Below are 22,736 nucleotides of genomic sequence, written 5' to 3'. Positions count from 1 at the left end.
CCTCTGCATTCCTGAACCACCCCCAAACTAGCAGTTTTAATCTCTGGATGGACACCTGGTCATTCTTAATTTCTCAACACTGCTTGTTACTTCCCTTCTGAGTCAGGGATGTAAAGACAATGAAGAAAAGAGAGTCATACCCATTGCCTTATCCCATATCAGAATTATCAGACTTCAACTCCCAATTTTTTTTATCATTTAACAGCTATAAAATGTATTTCTCTTCATAGATTTCCCTGACTATTCTTTTCAGTTTCTTTCACATGAATTTATCCCAAACATTCCAGTGAGTATGAAAAAAAAATAATATGATAGTTAAACACACACATGCATATACACTCACAACCTTTAAAGGAGAGGCCTTAAAGCCATTTTCTCCTTTTTAGTTGCACAGTATTTGTAAGTGCTATTTAAATTTACTAAAGCTAGTTTTTATACTAATCTGAAATTTTGGGCTATACATCTTACCTCCCATGAGTTATGAAGATTTCATGAATAAGTGTAAATGTAAAAGGAATTTACATGTTATGAAGATAACACAAATTGCTATTTTGTCACTGATAGCAAACATAATGATGTGAAGCAATTTGATTATTGCAAATTCACACTTTAAGTCATGTTTTGAGTGAAATCTCATAATGTTTCCTGATATATATGTGTGTGTGTGTGTATATATATATATAAAAATATATATATATGATTTATTTTTGTAAGATTATTTCATGTGTACATAATATCCCTCAAAATAGCTCCAAGTTAGATACAAAATGTTTTTTTCCTGTAGTCTAATTCACATATGGTATTAAACATTGTTTTTAATGGTTATGAAAATAGTTATCAAAAGCATTGAAGTATTCCTTTTCCTATTTGACAAAGTAGCATGTAAATCCATATATACTATAGCTAAGGATGCCACAAAATTTCTACTTAGCTTCTTTGGCTTGTTTATTATCATAGGTCTAGTTACCTTCTTCTTACCAATCTGCTCCCATCAGAGATCTAGAGATTGGGAGAAGGGAGGGAGGCACAGAGGGAGAGAGAGTAAAGAGAAGTGCTTGAGCAAACTGTAAATTTTCAAATCATGAATTAGGATATTAGGAAAAATAAATTGGTCTTACTGTCTCTAGTATCCAATTTCTATGGTGATCTATGACTATCCATCAGTAGAAAGAGTGAAGTGCTTGGACTTAATGGTCCATATTCCTCAATATGTGCTGATAATGCCAATTAGTACTAATAGGATTCTCAGACACTTCGAGGCAAGCAGAGCTCTGTAGAGTTCCTTGGTTTTGCTTATAATCCATTTTCTTTTGGCCATGTCATACAAGCAGGGAATAAAGATGATGGGTTAGCCTCAATCAAATGCCATTTTCCATGTCAATGGATCATTTAGAAGGTGGACTGATATTACATCGTAGAGGAAAAGATCCCAGAGAGAATTAGCCTATCTGATGGATTGGTGCTATGTAAATTAGTATTCTAATGGCTAATTGTAAGAAAGTGCACACTTTGAGTTATCGTATCATTTTCAAGTGCCTTTAAATTTAGACCCTTCTCTTTTGGATGGTTTATTTCTGCAATATATTTGGATTCCATATGAGATTTAACTTGTTCTCAAATTATGTTTCATATGCATGAAAATATCTAGACTTAGATAGTAATTCAAATTTTAGGAGAGGGAAACAGTTTTTTTGAAATCATATCCCTGACAGGCTAGCAAACATCTCTTCTTTTAGGAGTTTAATAACATGGTAATGTTTATGTAAAGTGGGCTTATAGTGTCACACTTGAATCTAATAAAGTGGACATCCATCATGTTGCAATAAAGAGAAGAGCTTCTAATTAAAGTAGGACATCATTTGCAGGATTAAAGTCATTTAGCGTAATTGAAAAGTGTTAATACCCTATTTTATCCTCTTCCATTGGTAGTACTTCAAGGGTAAAAACATTTTAAGGTGAAAATGTGTCTTGTGCCTTTAATTGAATGTTATTACCTCCTGATTGCAACTTATTGAAACTGTTTAATTACAAACCTGGAAAATTAATTACTATATTGAGAAACAGATCCCCGAGGGTTATAATGTTCTTTTTTGTAAGTAAATAGAACATAAAAATTGATATGTTCTTATTTATAATCCAACTTGGAAACATGCCTCAATATGATTTATTATATCCAAATGTTTTTCTTAATTGAACAACAGTAAAGTGACATAGGTCATCTAAATTGATGTTACTGATCTCATATAAAAACTTTCAACATTTACGATTAGGCTATATGAGATATATGATAGGCTTTTTTGTGATATATAGTAAAGTGTTTTTTAAAAATAATACTTCAAAATTGTTTGGTAGAACATTCTAACTTCCATAATAATTCTACATCCTTTTATTTTCAGCCATTGATTTTATCATGCTTAATTAGCATTTGTCCATAGCTCTTTTGGAAGTTGTCATGATTTGCAGAGCATTATAGCAATACACTCAGCTTTGTCTGTCAGTCAAAGACACACACATTTTTAAAAAATGTTAGAATTGAATTTGTTGTCCCAAAGTATTCAAGATTATCAGTAGCAATTGCAATTATATTTTACATTCTTTGTTTCTTGTAAGTTTAAAAAAACACCTACATATTTATTGTTACTCTCTCCATCCTTACCTTGTGTAGGAGTTAAATCATATGAGCATTATGCTGCCCATTTTATAGATGAGGAAAACTTGTTTTAGAGAGAGTAAATGGCTGAGATCAAGAAACCTTAATGTTACCCTGATTTTATCATTACATGCTGTATATATGTGTTGAATTTATATACTGTAGCCCATTAAAATGTACAAGCATTATATGCCAATCAAAACTTAAAAATTAAAGACAGATCCAGCTTTTTAAAAAATACAGGTGATTATTCCTTCAATTGAAGTATGTTGACGTCACAGAGCATACACCACGATTGGAAACTTTCTCAGTTAGTTTTCCCACTACCCGACCTATAATTACTTTGGAAACTTTTTTGCTTAAATCTATACATCTTTTTACCAATCATATTTTTCATAACTATAATATTTGTTGTTAATGCAATTTTCCTTGTAAATGGTAAAAAAAATATTGATAAGATTATGTTTGCTTCTACAGAACCTACTTTTCCCAAACCAACCCCAGCAGCCCAACAGTAGATGTTCAGTGTCACCAACTGGAGACCTCACCATTACCAACATTCAGCGCTCAGATGCGGGTTACTACATCTGCCAGGCCTTGACTGTGGCAGGAAGCATTTTAGCAAAAGCTCAACTGGAGGTTACCGATGGTGCGATATTGTTTTTAGATTGGTCTCATAAAAAATATGATTTTTATTTCATGGTACACATTAAATGTGGGGTTTTTCTATTTGTTAAACGGTTTAGATCAATGTTTATCCTCTAAATTTAAATCTAGGTAAAGTAACACATTTTAACAGTTTTTAATTTACTTGCCATTATTTCCTTTAATGCCATTTATTTTCCCAAAGGCAGCCCATTTTAATCTTAAAAACAGTGATTTGAAAGAAATTTTAATTTTAAATTTAAATTTTAAAAAAATGACATCAAAATTATTGTGTTTACAAGTGTAATCTGAATACTTTTAGTTAGTCTTATGTTGACATGACAGCTTCTCAAAGATGTTAATAATTATATATTTTACTGCAGAGTAAGAGATATCATCTTTAATATTATCAGTGAAACAGAGAATTAGTTTTTAGTTAGCTAATCACATTATGACATTCCTCTGCCTTTAATTATACATTCACTAAGTTAAATTAATTAAATACTTTTGGAAGCACTGATGAATGCTAAAATTATTATTTTTTACTTGCATTTATATACTTTGAATCTTAACTGAGACACTTACATTCAGAGTTTAAAGTTGAAAAGGTTCTGATCTTTCCCCAAGGTTCATCACAATTGACAGGAAGTTCTAGCTATTTTTTGAGCCTCTGAGCATGAATTTATTCCCCATTCTTCCATGCCTTAAATTAAAATTTTCTATTGCTGTCTTATATTGGTGAGCTTTTTGTGTTTGTTTTCCCTTCTCATGCTGGTTTCTGAGATATAAGACCTTTCGTCTGTGGTTTCTCTAATTCTCTGCTGGTTAAATTTCAATGTGCTTTCATACAATTTGAATTTACATGTAGATTAAAAGTTCATTTAAAATTAATATAAAGGCAGTATTTTTTAATATCTGTCCATGGTATGGCCTGATTCAGCACCATGTCAGGAATGGGAATAAATAGGACAGACAAACACTGGCTGTGAAGACATTGAGTCGTTAATGTCTGCACCTGCTGATGCTCTGGAAATTTATGGCCATGGAGCTGAAAGAAGAAGTCAGGTTCAAGGGTAACAGTGTTGAGAAATCCTTCCTTAAATAGGCAGTGCTTCCTTAAAGCCTCTTTGATGGTTTGTACCTCTTTGTTTATTTAAAAAGAGTGAAAGATAATTATGAATATTTTAAAAGTACTCATATATATTCTATCAGTAAAAATTTCTAGGTATTTATACTTGGAAAACAAGATATCTGGGCCTAAACCTAAGATTTACTCTAAATTGCCATAAAATATTTCAAGCATAATGCTTAAAATATCTACTATAATCTAGCTACTTGTAGTATTTTACATGAGAAAGACTGAGCTTAAATGAATAATTTGCTATGAAAAAGCAGACCATATATGTAGAAAACAAAATGAGTGAATTAGAAGAGGTAGTGGTTTCAACTGATAGGGTTCATGAGACAGGTAGATATTGAGAATTATTTTTGATACAATGAATTGAAAACTTATGTTAGTTGATGACATCTCACAGCTAGAATATCTATTCTAGGTCAAAATTAAAAAGGTCATGATCGAGTTTAAATTTTCAGTTGACTGAGATGGCTCTGAACATTTCATTACAACTGTTTTGAACTTTAATTCCTACATTGATTTTTTACTTAAGCAATCAAAAAGTCAAAGTTATTATGAATAACTATCTCTAAATATGAAGTTGCGTCCTTGGCTGATGACTTCAGCTTCTAGTCATACTTTAGGTTTTTCGGAATAGTTAGTGATTTAATCACATGTAAGCCATCATTTTCATTTTAGGTGTACTCTTTGATAAGATCTAGGGCAATTTTGAGTCAACTGAAATTGTAAATTGAAAAATATATATCATATTCAGAGAAACAAGTGCTTATTCCATCTGTATCAATGTTTTTGTTATATCTTTGACATTAAACTCAATTACTGAGCATATTTTTAATTTAAACATTCATATAGTATTCACATACTATTGCTAATCGTGATGAAATATGTCATGTCGAGTTACAGTTGTACAGATTATGGATTGAGGTAAGATGTTTCCAAATACTTAAGTTTCAAAATAGACCTCTAAAAGATCTTCTCATGGTTATTCACTTTTTTCCTTTGCCCTTATTTCAGAAAGTTAAAATAAAAAAAAAAAACTTGTAAAGAAAACTCTATGGGTGGAATGAATAGAATCTAAAAGGACTAGGAGCTGAAATGCATTTCTGTCTTATACTGACTATAAATGTCAAACCATAATCCTACATGAATGGTTTATTGAAGATTTATAATGCATAGTTAGAGAAGACCATGGAGTTGTTCACAGATCACTGGAAACCCTAAATGTTCATTTAAACTTTGACCTTAATGTCATGGAAACCTTGTGGTCATCTTTCACCCATAACATCCTTGAAAGTGAGAATTCCTCTGGCCAGGAGATTTTCAATTCACTTATTGATCGAAGTCATTCAAAAGACAATGAACCACACATTTAGGCATTAAAAAAAAAAGAAAGAAAAAAAAAGGCAGAGGGGAATAATTAGATGACCTTTGGCTACATCTAATGATTTCAGAGATATGACAATAAAAGCAGGTTATAAGAAATTACTGGAATTCTTATGAAGAACTTAATTTGAAGCAAAGACATAACATTTAAAATTTGATAAATAAGTTAGACTCTGAAGACTATTTTTCTCCTCATATTAAAAAAAATCCATTTATCTAGTTTTGGCTCATAAAGGATTTACGTAAAACCATTAGCTTAAATTTCTATTTGCCAAATTATTGCCAAGTGTCTCAAAATTATTGTAATACTGGGCTCCCACATTCTCTTAAGCTTCTTCATTTGTTTCTAAAACGAAGAAAGTGATCAAAAAAATCAGTGAAATAAGTAGTTCTAATTTTGGTGTATGACCAAGTAATTGTTCTATGGTTTATCATAGTTTTTTATTATCAATATAATAAATTCAGGTTCTTTGGGGTCTACAGTGTCTTGACTTTCAGGGGACCTATTATCCTAAGTTCTAATGTAAATTAAAATTGATTGGTTGTGTCATGGGTGGTTCGTAGAGGCCTGGTAATTTTAATGATTTCTTCCCCAAATCTGTGAACACTAGTGTAAATATGATGCATACAGATGGAGACAGAGTCATGAAAATTGATGTTTACAAACATGGATAGACAAAGGAATTGAGAACCTCAAGCAAAATTACTTTTCTAATTATTTACCTGGTAATAAAAAATAACTTTTTGGAGAAAAGAAACCATTTTTTTTTCATCACAGTTGCTAAACAATAATTTAAATCCATTATTCTTTTTTATTTTCTGGGAGGATTTTTAAATATATATCTTATGTATTGGATGTTATATGTACATATATGATATATATGATGGGTATTGAATAAATACACAAAGTAAGTTCTAAGTAATATGTTTGGCTTTGGGGTTTTCACCTTACTTCCGATATCAGTACTTTAAGACTATTGAATGCATAGGAGTTAAAATATACTAAATATGTCTTTATTCTTTAGTTTTGACAGATAGACCTCCGCCCATAATCTTACAAGGCCCAGTAAACCAAACACTAGCAGTTGATGGTACAGCATTACTAAAATGTAAAGCCACTGGTGATCCTCTTCCAGTCATTAGCTGGTTAAAGGAGGGATTTACTTTTCTGGGTAGAGATTCAAGAGCATCTATACAAGAGCAAGGAACACTGCAAATTAAGAATTTACGGGTAAGCAATATGTGGTTTGCATTTGAGTCCTTGTCTTAACATAAGAACTGTTCTAGGGAAATATTTTGTGGTGAACTTAAAATCTTACATCTTAGCATGCCTTCTGTGCATGTTATTTCTTACTGTAAAAATTCTTAGTTGAAATTAGAGCAAGGGTCTTTTCCTTATGTCACTCTTAAATTCAAAATAGACCTAGAATCTTTTTACTCTTGTATCACATCTGCTTTGTATGTAATCATTGAAACTATAAATCATAGTTTAATGATTTAAGGATAATAGTAGAATATATAAAATCCTTTGAAAAAGTGACAGATGCTTCTGATTTTACTATCACTGATGAAAGGGATATCATAGCAAGATGTAGATAAGTTGGCTTGGTCAAAAAATCGTGTAGAAAAAATAAAGGGATGAAACTGAATGCAAGAAAGGCAGGTTTGGCTAGTTAGAGGAAACCCATAGGTTTTAAGGGATGTTGCTGTGGATTTTTTTCATTTAAACACCAGGATGAGAACAAATTGTTGGTGATCTTTCAACTGAAATGTATGCAACAGAGAAAGACCATTCCTGGAAATTTAACAAGTAGGTACCTCTTCAGGAGCAACTCAAAATAATATGTGTGCTTCTGGATATTTTTAAACTATCTATTACAATGTAACAGTATTGGCAGTAAAACAATTATTAATATCTCATAGCTTATGTGAGTTAGAAGCATGACCATGACTTAATAGGTCCACCTGTTTCAGAGGTATAATCAGAAGTGCCAGTTAGAGGAGATGGGGGCTCATATGAAGATTGACAGGATAGATTTGCTTCCAATCACCATGACTGCTGGTAGACTAGAGTTATTTGGGTCTACTGGATTAACAACCTCAGTTTACTTGCCTTTAGTACATTGCTATGTGGACTTTCTCAGTATTCCTCTCTCCTTCCTCTATGTCAACAAGGAAGATCATCTCCTACCAAAATAGGCATTGCAATCCTATGTACGAAAGTCACAAACAAGGTATCTTAAAACCTTGAAACCAATGGTTTTTAATTTACTCAGGTGGAATATGGAAATTGTAAAATCCAGGTGAATGTCACCATGAGGGATATCTGTTCTCTGCCAGTATAGTCAACTCATTCAACCAAGAATAGTTACTCTACCCCTGCTTGCCCCATGTTGCAAGCATTACACTAAAGCTGGAGAATATATTCATAGCACTGGGTTTGAGAGTCATAATTAAGATACTGGGTATAATATAATGCATGAGGAAATATGGATTGAAAACAATTCAGTGGAAGAACTAGAAACTGGTATCTAGGTAGAAATTGGGAATGAAAGATAAAGAAAAAACAAACAAACAAGCAAAACCATATTGCTCAATTTTCACATTCAGAAGCCAAAGAGAAAAGTAAAAAATGTTCTACTATAAATGTTTTCAAATGAAAAGGATTCTTCCCGTATGATGGGAAATGTTATCTACACTTATATGTTTATCTGGTTATTTATCACTGTAACACACACACACACACACACACACACACACACACATACATACACACACACACACGCCAAATAGAAGAATGATCCTACTTTTGTAGCAAATACATGCGTACATTTTTAAATGTGTGTGTATGTGTGTATATATAAACACATACACACTCACACACACACACACACACACACACCACACACATATATGATTTTGAGACATAGGCATTAATTATTGCTCTTAAGTAACAAAACTACTGCCAAGTTCAGTTAAAGGAAAATAAATTAATACAGACTCTTTTTAATCTGTCTTTTCATTGATTGTAAATTAGTTATTAACTTTCTTTGAACAAAATGGAGGTTATTAAAAAATTAATGCTAGCTCTCCTTGGGTAAACACTTTAACTTCTCTCTCTGGGCCCAAGGCAGCCTAGGGCCATGGAGGTTAATGCATTTTCGCTGTATTGTTGAATTAAAGGGTATTCTCGAAGAGTCAAGATTCCTAGGAGTGTTTGAAAGAAGCAATTAAAGGTGCGTGCTTGATGATGTCAAACTCAGACCCCTGACAGGCTTCTGAGTAGTCTCTAAGATGCCAGCTTCTAGGAGCTTGTCTGTAGCCAACTGCACAAGGAGAAAAGTAGGATGGAGTGAGCTAGAATATGCACCTCTTAAAGCAATTGGTGAGATGAAATGGATAAGATTGGAAGAGAAGTGAAGCATTCCTGTCCAGAAAAGTTATTATTTAAAGTTAAAACAATAAAAGAGAGCGAAGTGCTGATGAATTTGGTGATAAAATAGTGAGATTTATCAATGATATTCAGGCATTTGATAAACACCAAAGTAAGCACATCATTCTTTTTCTGTAAAGTCTCTTTACAGGAGGATTCAAATGGGCTTTTCAGTGTTTCAGTTGTATAATCAAGAAAGGTTTTCTATAGGTCATGTTCTTTTGTGTCTCACTATTTTCTTTTCAGTATGTAAAGCAAGAGAAAAAAATAACATGATGAATACAGTGTTCTCATAGTCCGGCTAATTGGTAACTGAATCTGTATCTTTTGAGAAGTAGAATATTCCAGTACTCATTAAAACCTACCTACCACAGCTAATGTCAGGTTGTATCTCCACACAATGACAAGGAGCTACAGTTAAGAAGCATCACCTACATACTCTTCTTTTAGCATTTGCACAGACTAACAAGGGCTACATTTTAGTTCAACAGCTATAATAAAATGCAAATTTTTTTACTCTTTCACAGTCCATATTCAAATGAACATCCCATTAAAATCCAACCTCGGCTCATTATATTTAGTTTGTGAATGATGCTTCTTAAATGCAAAGATTTCTAATGACTATAATGTGCACACAGCCACATTTGAAAGAATGGCTCATTCTACAATGGCTATTCCCATCATCCCTCTGTGTAATAGAAGACAATTGTACGGAGATAATATGGCAAAGAATGACATGCCAGAGCAATTTGAAACTTAAGTTAAAATACATAATGACATTTAAAATCAATTAAAACAGTGAAATGGCAGTAACATCCATGCACTAATGATATACCTGAGAATTCATTCTGAAATCTGGAATCATCAATACACTTACATTTTGAACCTGACAGATGTAATATTCTATGAACTCCCACATTTCACCAACAATTAAGTTCAAGTTCATCACAGTTTTAATCTATGTCTTCTGCCTTGCTTTATTCTCTTTTTTCATGAGCCTCTCTTCCCAGTCTCACTTTTCCTGTACTCCTAAACCCAACATAAGTGAGTGTTGTTTACCATGGAAGCCCACAAGGCTCAACCACAGTGAGGACTTTTGAATTACATCTTTTATTGACCTTGGGGCTATTTTCAAAGTATAATGAGAGAATCTTTTGGCTTAGATTTGTAAAAGAGACCTCTTTTTAAGTGTCCTTGGCTATTCTTCAATGAGTAATGAAAACATTTTCAGTCATCAATGAAATGACAGTTTTTAAAAATGTTTGAATTTTGTTAGATTATTTTTATGATCCCTTTCAACACTAACTCCATAGTCAGTATTCGTTGATTTATATATGACACAACTTTCTTTTACTGGATTCTGCACTGCTACAATTTACATAGAAGTGAATACTGAACTCCTTAAAAGAAAAAAAGAATTTTTTTCTTCTTAAAAAAAATATTTTTTCTTCTTTTTTTCATGTTTTTGAAAAGAAAGAAAGTATGGCCTCCTATTATCTCATTGCTAATTTATTCCAGAGTAAATAGTTTATTTTAAACAGAAAAAAAACAGAAAAGACAGCTTTTCATTTCTGATGGTGTGTAGCCTTATGATATTATGAATGAATTCTGTCCTGAGTTGTCTATATTTAACTCAGGCTCCATTATAAAATGGAATTAAGAGATTAGTATTATCAAAAAAGAAAAAAGACAAATAGAATTTATCCAGTACATTTAATTGTAGAAATATAATTTTGAAAACTTTCGAATCAATGCTATGAATAACATTGTATGAATTTATTTTAATATTTCATATATATAAAATTAATGCATTATTTAGATGGGCAAATGGTACCCCTCACTTTAAAAAAAATCAAATATTTCCTGGTTGAGATTGAGTAATTATTCTGCACATTGATTACAGTTGAATTCTCTCCTTCCATGCATGCTAGATTTCTGACACTGGCACTTACACTTGTGTGGCTACAAGTTCAAGTGGGGAGACATCCTGGAGTGCAGTGCTGGATGTGACAGGTGAGCTCTTTGTGAACTATCTTAGCAGCAGAAATCTTGAGCCTCATAATGATGGTTCATTATTAAATAACAAGGTAGTGGACGATCAAAGTTTTAATTGATTGAATGTAAATCTAAGTCTTTACATTCAATACCACTTTTTAAGCCCTCTACCAGTTCACACTCAGCATTACATTTGTGAAATTTAGTACATTTGTTCTTGAAAACTTTGTTATTTTACATCCTCTTAAGTGTAGGCAATTCTAGTGATCATGTGTGAAAGTAGAGTTTGCATTTACTAATGTGTAAGAAAAGCAGATATTCACTTACATAGATGCTACTGATTAATAAAGATGAATTGTTCACCATCTAAGCCAACTTCTTTAGTACACTGTTTTCTTCTTGTAAGCATCAATGTCAACATGACTGATCAGGAACAAAGTTTTTTCTGTCTGTCTTCTATAGAATCTGGAGCAACAATCAGTAAAAATTATGATTTAAATGACCTGCCAGGACCACCATCAAAACCACAGGTCACTGATGTTACTAAGAATAGTGTTACCTTGTCCTGGCAACCAGGTACCCCTGGAACTCTTCCAGCAAGTGCATATATCATTGAAGCTTTCAGGTATGGTATGATTTCTTTTTTCTTAGTTGTGTTTTTAATTTAGCTCTTAAGTACTAAAGCCTCACCTGAGCTATCTGGCTGTGTTATGATAAGAATGGGTTCAATGGATGCATTTGAAGAATTTATCTTTTATATCAGTCTTTATTCAAGAACAGACTTTATGTTTTAATTTATAACTTAATTGTAGGGTTAAATATGCATCATCTATGTCTATATCTATAGAAATGTAGTCATGACACAATCACTTAGCTCATTTATTTTTCCTGACAAGTGTATGTATTTAAAATGAGAATTTGGGCATTAGAACTGGGAAGACAATACTTTAATTAGGGACAGACACATTTTTATGTTATGCAATATTTATTGAAGCATGAGACTTTGGAATATTTATGCCTAGTAATTAGGATAGAACTTAATTCCAGTGTTTTTATGCTATATATTTGAATAAATCTATTAAATATGTCTGCAAGAAAATGTAAATCTAAATCAAGAAACTGATTCCATGTGGTTTTAGTGCAGAAAGGAAAAGATATTTTCATGTATTATTTGAAATCTTATCAACTTACAGATATGAATGATAAATTAGCAAGTATTATTATAAAATTACTTTATGGGAATTTAATAGCATACTTATGCAAATGGGAAAATATACTTAATTTACTTTCATGTTCAATTTCACATCATGACATCATATATTTTGAAGGATAGCCTTTGTCCTTTGTCAATATTGGGACAAATGATCACTTTCATTTTAAGCTTTTTGAATCCATATTTAAGATAATGAAAGGTACATAGTTTTCAAATTTCAAAATACTATTTTCCTACAGTTTGATAGTTTGATGCTTAAGGACATCTAAAATGAAACCTCCCTAATACCATTTTCTCTTCATTGTGAGAAAAAGTAGCATTTGACTATAGACAAAGTATTTTAAAATGTCATCCATCCATCTGGCTCTAAAAGGTCTGTCTACACACACACACACACACACACACACACACACACACACACACACACATTCAGAGATATTTTCACCAGTCTGAGATGCCAAATCACAATTCTGTGTAATGTGCAATTTTTAAAAAAATGTAACCAAGGGAAAATACTCATTACATGCTTCCTTTCTTCTTTTACAGATATGTAGTTTTAGAAGGCTCTATTATAATATTGCATGTGGAATTGATGCAAAAGAAAACACACCTTGTAACAGGAAAATATATTGGCATAATTTACTCTGTAGTCCATTTATTCTTTCTGCAGGTTAATTCTTTTCAAGGTATATATAAGCATTTATGAGGACCATACTTATTGTATAAACTTGATGTTGTGATCTTGGCCTCTGTTCCTTTTACAGGTATTCATTTAGTGGGCTGCTGTGCATTAGCAAAGGGCTGTCACATCTCCTGGGCTGAGTTTAATTTTGTTGTGCATGGCACTTCCGTTAGGTGGGCTCGGCTTTGTTGTTGAATAAACTGAATTCATCCAAATGTTTCATTTATTGGGCTGAACACTTCAAGTGTTGTGTGTGTGTGTGTGTTTAATTTTCAGCCATTAACCTTTGTCATTGCTACCCAACTCCATTTCCAATAACTGTATGACTGTTCTTTAAATGAAATTTCTGTTCGCATTTCAGCCAATCAGTGAGCAATAGCTGGCAGACAGTGGCAAACCATGTAAAGACCACCCTTTATACTGTGAGAGGATTGCGACCCAATACAATCTACTTGTTCATGGTCCGAGCGATCAACCCCCAAGGTCTCAGTGACCCAAGCCCTATGTCAGACCCTGTGCGCACACAAGGTAATTTCAATAGCTGTAAACATGACTGGTTCTAGAGAGAAGCATCAGAGGGACATTTGAGAACAAAGAGATTGCATGAGGAAAAGTACATGTATGTACACTGCTTTGTAAAATGATTCACTGGACTTTATCTAGTGAAGAAGAAAGAAGTCAGCAGTTCACCTTGCTAAAATGTTTCCTTTCTCTGGACCCATTAGGATCTTTGCAGTGAAAAATTAAATCGGGTACATTTACATGTTAAAAGTAAATCCACTAAGCTAGGAATTTAGTATATTTACAAGAGGGAAAAAAAGATAAAATAAAATAAATAAAAATTTTTAAAAGTTCTCCTTCTTTGGAAGAAATTATACACTAGTAAAAAAAAGTGATATTTTAATGGATAGATGCTCAGATAGGGGTATCTAAATTACTTCAGAAATTCTATTTTTTATAGTACAGTGACTGTCCTGAGAATGCAGCATCTGGATCCTCTGAGATAGTTAGAAACACAGATTTTCATGCTCCAAGTCAAAAACACTGGGGTCAGCCAGTGTCTATCTTAATATACCCTCCAGGGGATGCTGGTGCTAAAGTTTAATGACCACAGTTATGATGTATTTTATTCAATCCAATGTTTCAAAAAGCAATTTAGTACAGAAAACAGTAAATCAAGTTTTCTTCCTGAGGCTTGTCATTCTTTTGACTAGTATAAAAACTCCTAGAATATCAAAATGTGATTTCAAAATGCAGATGTCCTTATCTCATCTTTAGTAACCTGTCTCTTCCAACTGAAAATTCACTGGAATCTCAGATGGAATGCAGGATGATAGATTATAGTTTCCTTTTCTACTAGTAGGTAAAGGGAATTAATACAATAGAAGTAGTGCCTTTATTATTTGCTGCAAACTGCTCCCCACAGATTTATAAGAAAGGGTTAATTATTTCTTATTTGTAAAAGGCTTTGAACAAAGATATAATTCAAAGTAGTATTTTGTGCTATGAAAAGCACTATACAGCCATAAAATATTATTATAATTACCATGTAGTTCAGTGATAGTAACTAGCATGCCATTATAACAGAGAAGGTGCCTTAAAAGAATCAAGTGAGATAAAGTCACCATGTGACTAACGTTGCTGACATGATGACAGTCAAGAGAGGAGGGAATGCCACTCTGCTATTGTTCTCTAAGCAGTAATGTGATTAATTTTCCTTGATGATAAAGGGCCTGTAGGTAAAAAAAAAACCTGTCTCAGGAAAAAGAAAAAGCACAACAAAGAATCTTAAGACCTGAAACTAGTTATATTTTACCTTACCTAGATCCAATTGCTTTATAGGGTGTCTGAATTTAATGAGTAAATTAAATTATTGAATGCAAAATGGAAAAGTTGTATAATTTTAATTCAGGAAATCCTAGTACCTAGATCATTTACACCTGTGTGAATTGCAATAGTTTTTTTGTGTACAACTGCAGTGTGAGGTAAGGAGATAACACAATGTGGATGACTCGTGTGTGATTGAGTCTGGCAGACTGTCCAGATCATTCAATAACTATGCCAGTCACTAAATCTTGACTCATAAAATAACTCTCGGTGAAAAGGTCAAGAAAGATTAATGAAAAGTTGTTTGTGATTTGACCTGTTTCAGTTGAGAGACTATCCAGAGCAAAAGACTTATGTTCTTTTAACATATATTTAATAGGAAAACTCATGTTGTGTGTCTGAATGTCAGGATCATTTTTGATACCTCACTTTCAGTAGCTTTGCATTTTGCAACCAATAACTTTCAAAGAGCTCTCATTTTACAAAGATTTTAAATATCAGAGAACACAGAAATTATTTATTTCATTAAGGCTACTAAATGCTTACACCATCAACATCACAATTGAGTGTACTTATGTAGGCAAAGATTAACATTGTTCATATAAGGGGACTCCCTCCTCCCCCAGTTTCAATGAGATTGTATTTTGCAGTTTTGTTAAGGAAGAAACAAAGAAGGAAAATGAGGGGGGAAAATCACCCAAGTATAGTTTCCAAGTATTTATGTTGCAATTTAAGTTAGTGCACTCAATTTAAATTATAGCTAAGATATGCACTTTAGAGACATTTCTGCAAGTATGTGGCATGGTGGCCCGAGAAAACAGGAGGAAAAAAAAAGATGAAAAAAATAAATCATTTTAAATTGGACCTCCTTCCTTAAATAAAGTAGTTTGAATTCAACTAAACTTTGAAGTGTACCAGTTAAAGACAACTTGAAGAGTGTGAAATTCAGTGTTTGATATCAATTAAATGTCTATAACTTACCATTTTGTCTTAATGGACACAGAATATATACCATTGTATACAGTAATAGGTGAATGGTGAATAAGGAGACAACAATGTACAGTTGAGTATGTCTTATTCAAAACATCACCATTCTTTCTTTTCCTCCTTTCTTAACCACCAAAAGCAGCTGCATTTCCTCTTTTCAGATATTGGAGTTCTGGCCAAAATTTATTATTTTGGAATATTTTGTCAGTATTCTAAATTTTATCAGTTACTGTGAATTTGCGGAGCTCCATCCCCTCTCTCCTCTACTCTATTTACCTTTAATGACATAGTTTATTGTTCCAGTCTCCCAAATCTTTTTTTCCATACTCCCAGACTGAAATAGTTCAAGGGGTAGAAAAACACAACCTGAAACAAGGGATTCAACAAATTTTTAACCTTCTATGTTCAGATACATCTCAACTGACCACTGGGGAAAATCCTTCAATACTCTAAAATCTACATAAAGCCAATCCTTCTAGAAAAGTCTTAGAGTATGTACTTCATTCTTTCTAAAGGATCATACTAGTGATCTTCCACAATACTGTGTCTGCGTTTGAATGGAGATGAGGGACTTTAAATGCTCTTTCATTAAACCATTATAATGAAGATTAATATCTTTTAACTTATATCCTCACTTTGTGAAGTACACACACACACACACACACACACACACATGCTTAAATGCTCTTTGTCATGAAAGGTTTGTAATTTTTTTCCCCAAAATTAATTCTAGAAGGATAATTTGACTTTTATAAAGTGAATTGGAATTTTATTATGAATTTCTAAAAATCAGGAGTTTTTATTTCATCTAACTGCAGATATCAGCCCACCAGCACAAGGAGTGGATCACAGACAAGTACAGAAGGAACTAGGGGACGTCCTTGTCCGCCTTCACACTCCAGTTGTACTGACTCCCACCACTGTTCAGGTCACATGGACGGTAAGTTGTTAAAAACTCTATGTGGCTTTATGGACAGCTTTATGTGTAGTGACAAAGGCTATATGAAATGTTTTGCAATACTTTAAGGAAACCAGAAATAATAGGAAAATGCAACTAACCAAACTCAAAACAAATAATTAAAATGCTCACCTTTTAAAATCCAGGTATAATCCATGAAAATACTTAAATGTGTAAGTGGAGTAGTAGAATAAAAAATATATTATGATATAAACATGACCTTTTCTATCTTCTAAATTTTTAACAGTTTTATTAAGGTATAAGTAACACGTCAAAGTGCACAACTAAATATTTTTATTATATTTATGGAGGTTTGAAATTATCATCAAAATCTAATTTTAGAACACATTTTGAAATGAAACTCTCTGTTCCCACTATAGGCATTCTCTATATTATATATCTTAGCCCTGTGCAACTAGTAATTTTCTCTCTATATATAGATTTGCCTATTCTAGACTTTCTTGGGTATGGATTCATGTAATGTATGTCTTTATTGTGTGGCTTCTTTAATTCACCATAATGTGTTTAATGTTCACCCATTGTGAAGTATGTGTCAGTACTTGTAGGATTTCATTCCCTTCTTTACCAGGACAGTGATTCCAAATAGCACTACATTGTATATCATATTTTCTTTATCCATTTATCTACTGATGGGCCTTTGGGTTGTTTGGAATTTTGGCTATTATAAATAATGGCACCTTGAACATTTGTATGCAAGTCTTGGTGTGGACATACATTTAATTGTTCTTGGTATACACCTAAGAATTTTTGAATGATATGGAAACTCCCCATTTAATTTTTTGATGAAGTAGCAAAATGTCTTCACAGTGATGATATCATTGTGTATTCGAAACAGCAATGTTTTAACATTCCAATTTCCTCCAAATCCATTCCAATTTTTCTTTCATCCTTGTTAACACTTATTATTCTTTCTCTTTTTTGGTTATGACTGTTCTAGTGAGTGTATAGTAGTTTATCACTGTGATTTTGACTTGCATTTCTTTCTAGACTAATGATGTACTTCTTTTCATGTGCTTGTTGGCATTTGTATGTCTATTTAGAGAAATATCTATTCAAATTCTTTGTAATTTTCTAGTTGAATTGTTTGTCTTCTTCTTAAAGACTTATTCCAGATATGTCACTTATCTGATACATGACTTGCAAATATTTCCAGCCTGTGAGTTGTTTTTTTACATTCTTTACGGTGTTATTTGAAACACAAAAGATTTTAATTCTGATGAAGTTATCTTCTGAATTTAAATAAGCCATCTTTATATTCTTTTAGGTGAATGTGATACAACAGCACAAAACATTTACACAATTTTAATCATTTGGCATGTGTGGTCAAAAAATTAAGTGAGCTTTATGTAATAATTTGATATTTTAATGAATGTTAAGAAAGCTCAAGTGTCGTGCATTATTACATGTGTCAGAATATATGCTTATTTCAAATGGCAAATGTTTGTATCAGATGGCAACTGCTGTAGTGAAATCAACAAATAGGATGAAAATAGAAATATCAATTGTATTTGAGAATACTGCTACTGTGTGTGCCTATTGTAAGTGTGCAACTGTGTTTTGAGAGGAGTCAGAACCTATTCCCTTAACTAATAGAGAGGAGAATGCAAAACTGGTTATTTTTGGTCAGTTTGTGAGTAGTTATGTTTGGAATATAAAACACAATAAAGAGAAATATACTGATGTCTTCCTCATGATAATTCCATTGCACAAATCCAGTTCAACAAGCATTTTTTTTGTGAATGAATTATGTTCTAGATAGAGAGTAGCACCACATAAGGTGTGATTCTAGTTGCTGATACACATGAATGGTTGCAATAACAGTATTTATGCACACATTCAAATGAAAAGGAAGTGGTTAATTCCATCATAGACACCAAAAAAGACACTATTATTCTTTCCCATCCATATTGAGAAATATGGAGACATTATTGTGTAACAAAAGGAAAAAATGAAAATAACAGTTGAGAATGTTTAGTCCATGCTCCCCTCCTCCCAACCCCACTATGAACCAGCCTCCTTATATCAGAGAAAACATTCAGCATTTGTTTTTTGGGGATTGGGTAACTTCACTTAACATTATATTCTCCAACTCCTTCCATTGACCTGCAAATGCCATAATTTTATCCCCTTTTATTGCTGAGTAATATTCCAGTGTGTGTGTGTGTGTGTGTGTGTGTGTGTGTGTGTGTGTGTGACATTTTCTTTATCCATTCATCTACTGAAGGCCATCTAGGATTCCACAGTTTAGCTATTGTGAATTGTGCTGCTATAAACATTGATGTGGCTGTGTCCTTTTAGTGTCCATGGGAGGATTAGAGGAACTCCAGATAGGGCAAAGGGGTGGCAGGGAAAGGAGGGGGAATGGGGATACAAAAGATGGTGGAATGAGGTAGACATCATTACCCTAGATGCAGGTATGAAGACACGAATGGTGTGAATGTACTTTGTATACAACCAGAGGTATAAAAACTATGCTCTATATGTCCAATATCAACTGTAATGCATTCTATTATCATTTAAAGAAAATTAGAATAAAAATAAATAAAATGTTTAGTCCAATTATATACTCTATAAAAGAAAAACAATGCAGACAGGTTGAATAGTATCCCTAATCTCCCTTGTTTATTTATAGGTAAAGATAAGACTAGAAGTTCCTGAATTTGCAAATTTTAAACTTTTTTTAATGTGTGTAACTTTGGGGATTGAACCCAGAACCCCGAGCATGCTATATAAGTGCTCTACTACTGACCTACACTCCAACCCCAAATTATCTGCCTTTACATATGCATTCTTATTTATTTTTTTTACTTTAAAGAGAAGCTATATAAAAATATTTAATTGAAAGGAATAACTTTTAATAATGAAATTTTGATATATGATTCTGGGTGACACATTTTGTTACTTCTTAAATGAAACGTCATTATTGTTCAAATTTTCTAATTTATTTGAACAAAATTGGATAATATTTTAATAAAAAATATGACCAAGTTTATAGTGACTGTTTAGTATTGTAGCACTCCTAATTCCATTTTGATATAATTTTGTATTGGCCTATTTTATGTTCTGCACATAACACTTTCTATTCTTCCAATCCCATGAAAGTAATGTAATTCTCCAATAATTCCAGTGGTACAGACTGCCATGATTCTATCTTTCAGTATTTTTGACTGGATACAAAACCACCCAAGCCAGGAAACAATGTGTTTTTCATAGCAGATTTTCCACCATTCTTAATGGAAAACATGTCCTCTGTAAATTTTGAGGGGGTTTCTTTTTTATTGATTTTTTAAAAAATAAATGAAAGCAGAATGCATTATAATTCTTATTACATGTATACAGCATAATTTTTCATATCTCTGTTTGTATATAAAGTATATTCACACCAATCCGTGTCTCCATACATGTACTTTGGATAATGATGTCTATCACATTCCACCATCCTTGCTAATCCCCTTCCGCCTCCCTTTCCCTCCCACCCCTCTGCCCTAACTAGAATTCATCTATTCCTCCCATGCTCCCCCACCCTACCCCACTATGAGTCAGCCTTCTTATATCAGAGAAAACATTTGGCATTTGTTTTTTGGGGATTGGCTAATTTCACTTAGCATTATCTTCTCCAACACCATCCATTTACCTGAAAATGCCATGATTCTGTTCTCTCTTATTGCCGAGTAAAATTTCATTGTGTATATTTGCCACATTTTTTTTATCCATTTATCCACTGAAGGACATCTAGGTTGGCTCCACAGTTTAGCTATTGTGAATTGTGCTGCTATAAACATTGATGTGGCTGTGTCCCTGTAGTATGCTGTTTTTAAGTCTTTTGGTTATAGACCAAGGAGAGGGATAGCTGGGTCCAATGGTGGTTCCATTCCCAGACTTCTAAGGAATCTCCATACTGCTTTCCATATTGGCTGCACCAATTTGCAGTTCCACCAGCAATGTATGAGTGTACCTTTTTCCCCACATCCTCACCAACAGTTATTGTTGTTTGACTTTATAAGAGCGGCCATTCTGACTGGAGTGAGATGATATCTCAGAATAGTTTTGAATTTGCATTTCTCTAATTGCTAGAGATAATGAACTTTTTAAATATATTTGTTGATTGATTGTATGTCCTCTTCTGAGAAGTGTCTGTTCATGTCTTTGGCCCATTTGTTGATTGGGTTATTTGTTTTTTGGGTGCTTACCTTTTTGAGTTCTTTATATACCCTAGAGATTAGTGCTCTATCTGATATGTGAGGGGTCAAAATTTGCTCCCAGGATGTAGGCTCTCTGTTCACTTCACAGATTGTTTCTTTTGCCAAGAGGAAACTTTTTAGTTTGATTCCATCCCATTTATTGATTTTTGGTTTTAATTCTTGCACTATAGGAGTCTTGTTAAGGAAGTTGGAGCCTAATCCCACATGATGGAGATCAGGGCCTACTTTTTTTTTTAGACACAGAGTCTCTGGTTTAATTCCTAGGTCCCTGATCCACTTTGAGTTGAGTTTTGTGCATGTACAGAATAGAGGACATAGAGCCTAACCCACAAAATTACAATTATCTTATATTAGACAAAGTTGCCAAAAATATGCATTGGAGAAAAGATAGCCTCTTCAACAAATGGTGCTGGGAAAACTGGAAATCCACCTGCAACAAAATGAGGGAGCTTCTTTAAGCTACTTCTAAGTGAAGAAAATATTTTGGGAAGAATCAAAGTCATCATGTTTATGAAATTAATTGCTTTAAGATTCACTAAGTTTAAAAGAGTACATCAAATTAGATTAAAATTGCATGTCTGTATATTGGGAGTTCTTCCAGGAAAGGACCATGTCATATTTATCTCTGTAGCCCATGAAGGTTGACATTGCCAGTTTGCTTATCTCTCTCTTTCTTGGGAAGGAATTTCTGTGAGTATAGAATCCTTTTCTTTCACATCTGTTTTTCAAAATATTCTTTTAATAACTGCCTATTAAGCAATTGAAGCAGTTGCTTTCATAGGTCTTTATTTTTCTTTTGAAATGTAACATATTCAATAATATCTCAGGGTATTGTCCCCCTTCAGTTTGTAGTTACACCTATGGTAAGAATGTGTTTGAAGCCAGGCATGGTGCTGCATGCCTGTAATCCCAGCAGCTTGAGAGGCTGAGGCAGGAGGGTCGCAACTTCAAAAGTGAGACCCTAAGCAACTAAGTGAGACCCTGTCTCTAAATAAAATACAAAATAGGGCAGGGAATGTGGCTCAGCAGTCAAGTGCCCCTGAGTTCAATCCTTGGAAAACCCCCACCCACACCCACCAACCACCACAAAAAAAGAAAAAAAATGTACTTGAGTTTTAGTGAAAAAAGTCTGATTGGGGGTGGAACCAATAGCCAAAGAAATTGTAACTTTGTAATTTTAACTTGCTAAATGTGTAGGTTATTTAAATTATTACATTGTTATCATTTGAATGACAGATGTATTGGAGTTTAAGGGGAGAAATATATTCTCCAGCCAAGTGATTGGATCTGTGGGCAGCTGAGGTGATTTACCAAAGGTACACAGGATTCAGCTATCGAAAGGACAAGACATTGTACTGAAAAATTATCCCCATGCCTCACCAGTGGCTGAAGTTACAGCACAAATAGTTAGCAATAGCTAATTTCAGAAGATCAAATTACCACTGTTTTCATGAAGATAGGCAAGATGATTAGAAAATACCTGTTCCACAAAGAAAAATAGTCACTCACTGAACAATGATTATTCCTGTGCTTGATTGTTATTGTTGCTGTTCAAGGCCAAAAGGATCACAGACCATTTGACTCCGAAAACTCTCAACACTGACA

General features: G+C 33.2%; 1 protein-coding gene across 19 annotated transcripts in view; it reads left to right on the top strand.

Annotated features, from left to right (window-relative positions):
* The window catches only part of Robo2 (roundabout guidance receptor 2), a 1,537,051-nt gene that overhangs the window by 1,435,901 nt on the left and 78,414 nt on the right, over positions 1–22,736 (top strand). For all 19 annotated transcript variants that reach the window (XM_078044445.1, XM_078044443.1, XM_078044442.1 and 16 more), the window contains 6 exons: positions 3,128–3,299; positions 6,839–7,044; positions 11,178–11,259; positions 11,704–11,866; positions 13,498–13,664; positions 16,769–16,890. In XM_078044445.1, coding sequence (XP_077900571.1) covers positions 3,128–3,299; positions 6,839–7,044; positions 11,178–11,259; positions 11,704–11,866; positions 13,498–13,664; positions 16,769–16,890 — 912 coding nt within the window. The remainder of the gene's footprint in view (positions 1–3,127; positions 3,300–6,838; positions 7,045–11,177; positions 11,260–11,703; positions 11,867–13,497; positions 13,665–16,768; positions 16,891–22,736) is intronic.

This window comes from Ictidomys tridecemlineatus, chromosome 3 (genome assembly GCF_052094955.1).
Source record: "Ictidomys tridecemlineatus isolate mIctTri1 chromosome 3, mIctTri1.hap1, whole genome shotgun sequence".
NCBI classification, from domain to species: domain Eukaryota; kingdom Metazoa; phylum Chordata; class Mammalia; order Rodentia; family Sciuridae; genus Ictidomys; species Ictidomys tridecemlineatus.
Note: the sequence above shows the minus strand (reverse complement) of the source record. Positions and strands in the feature narration are given on the sequence as shown.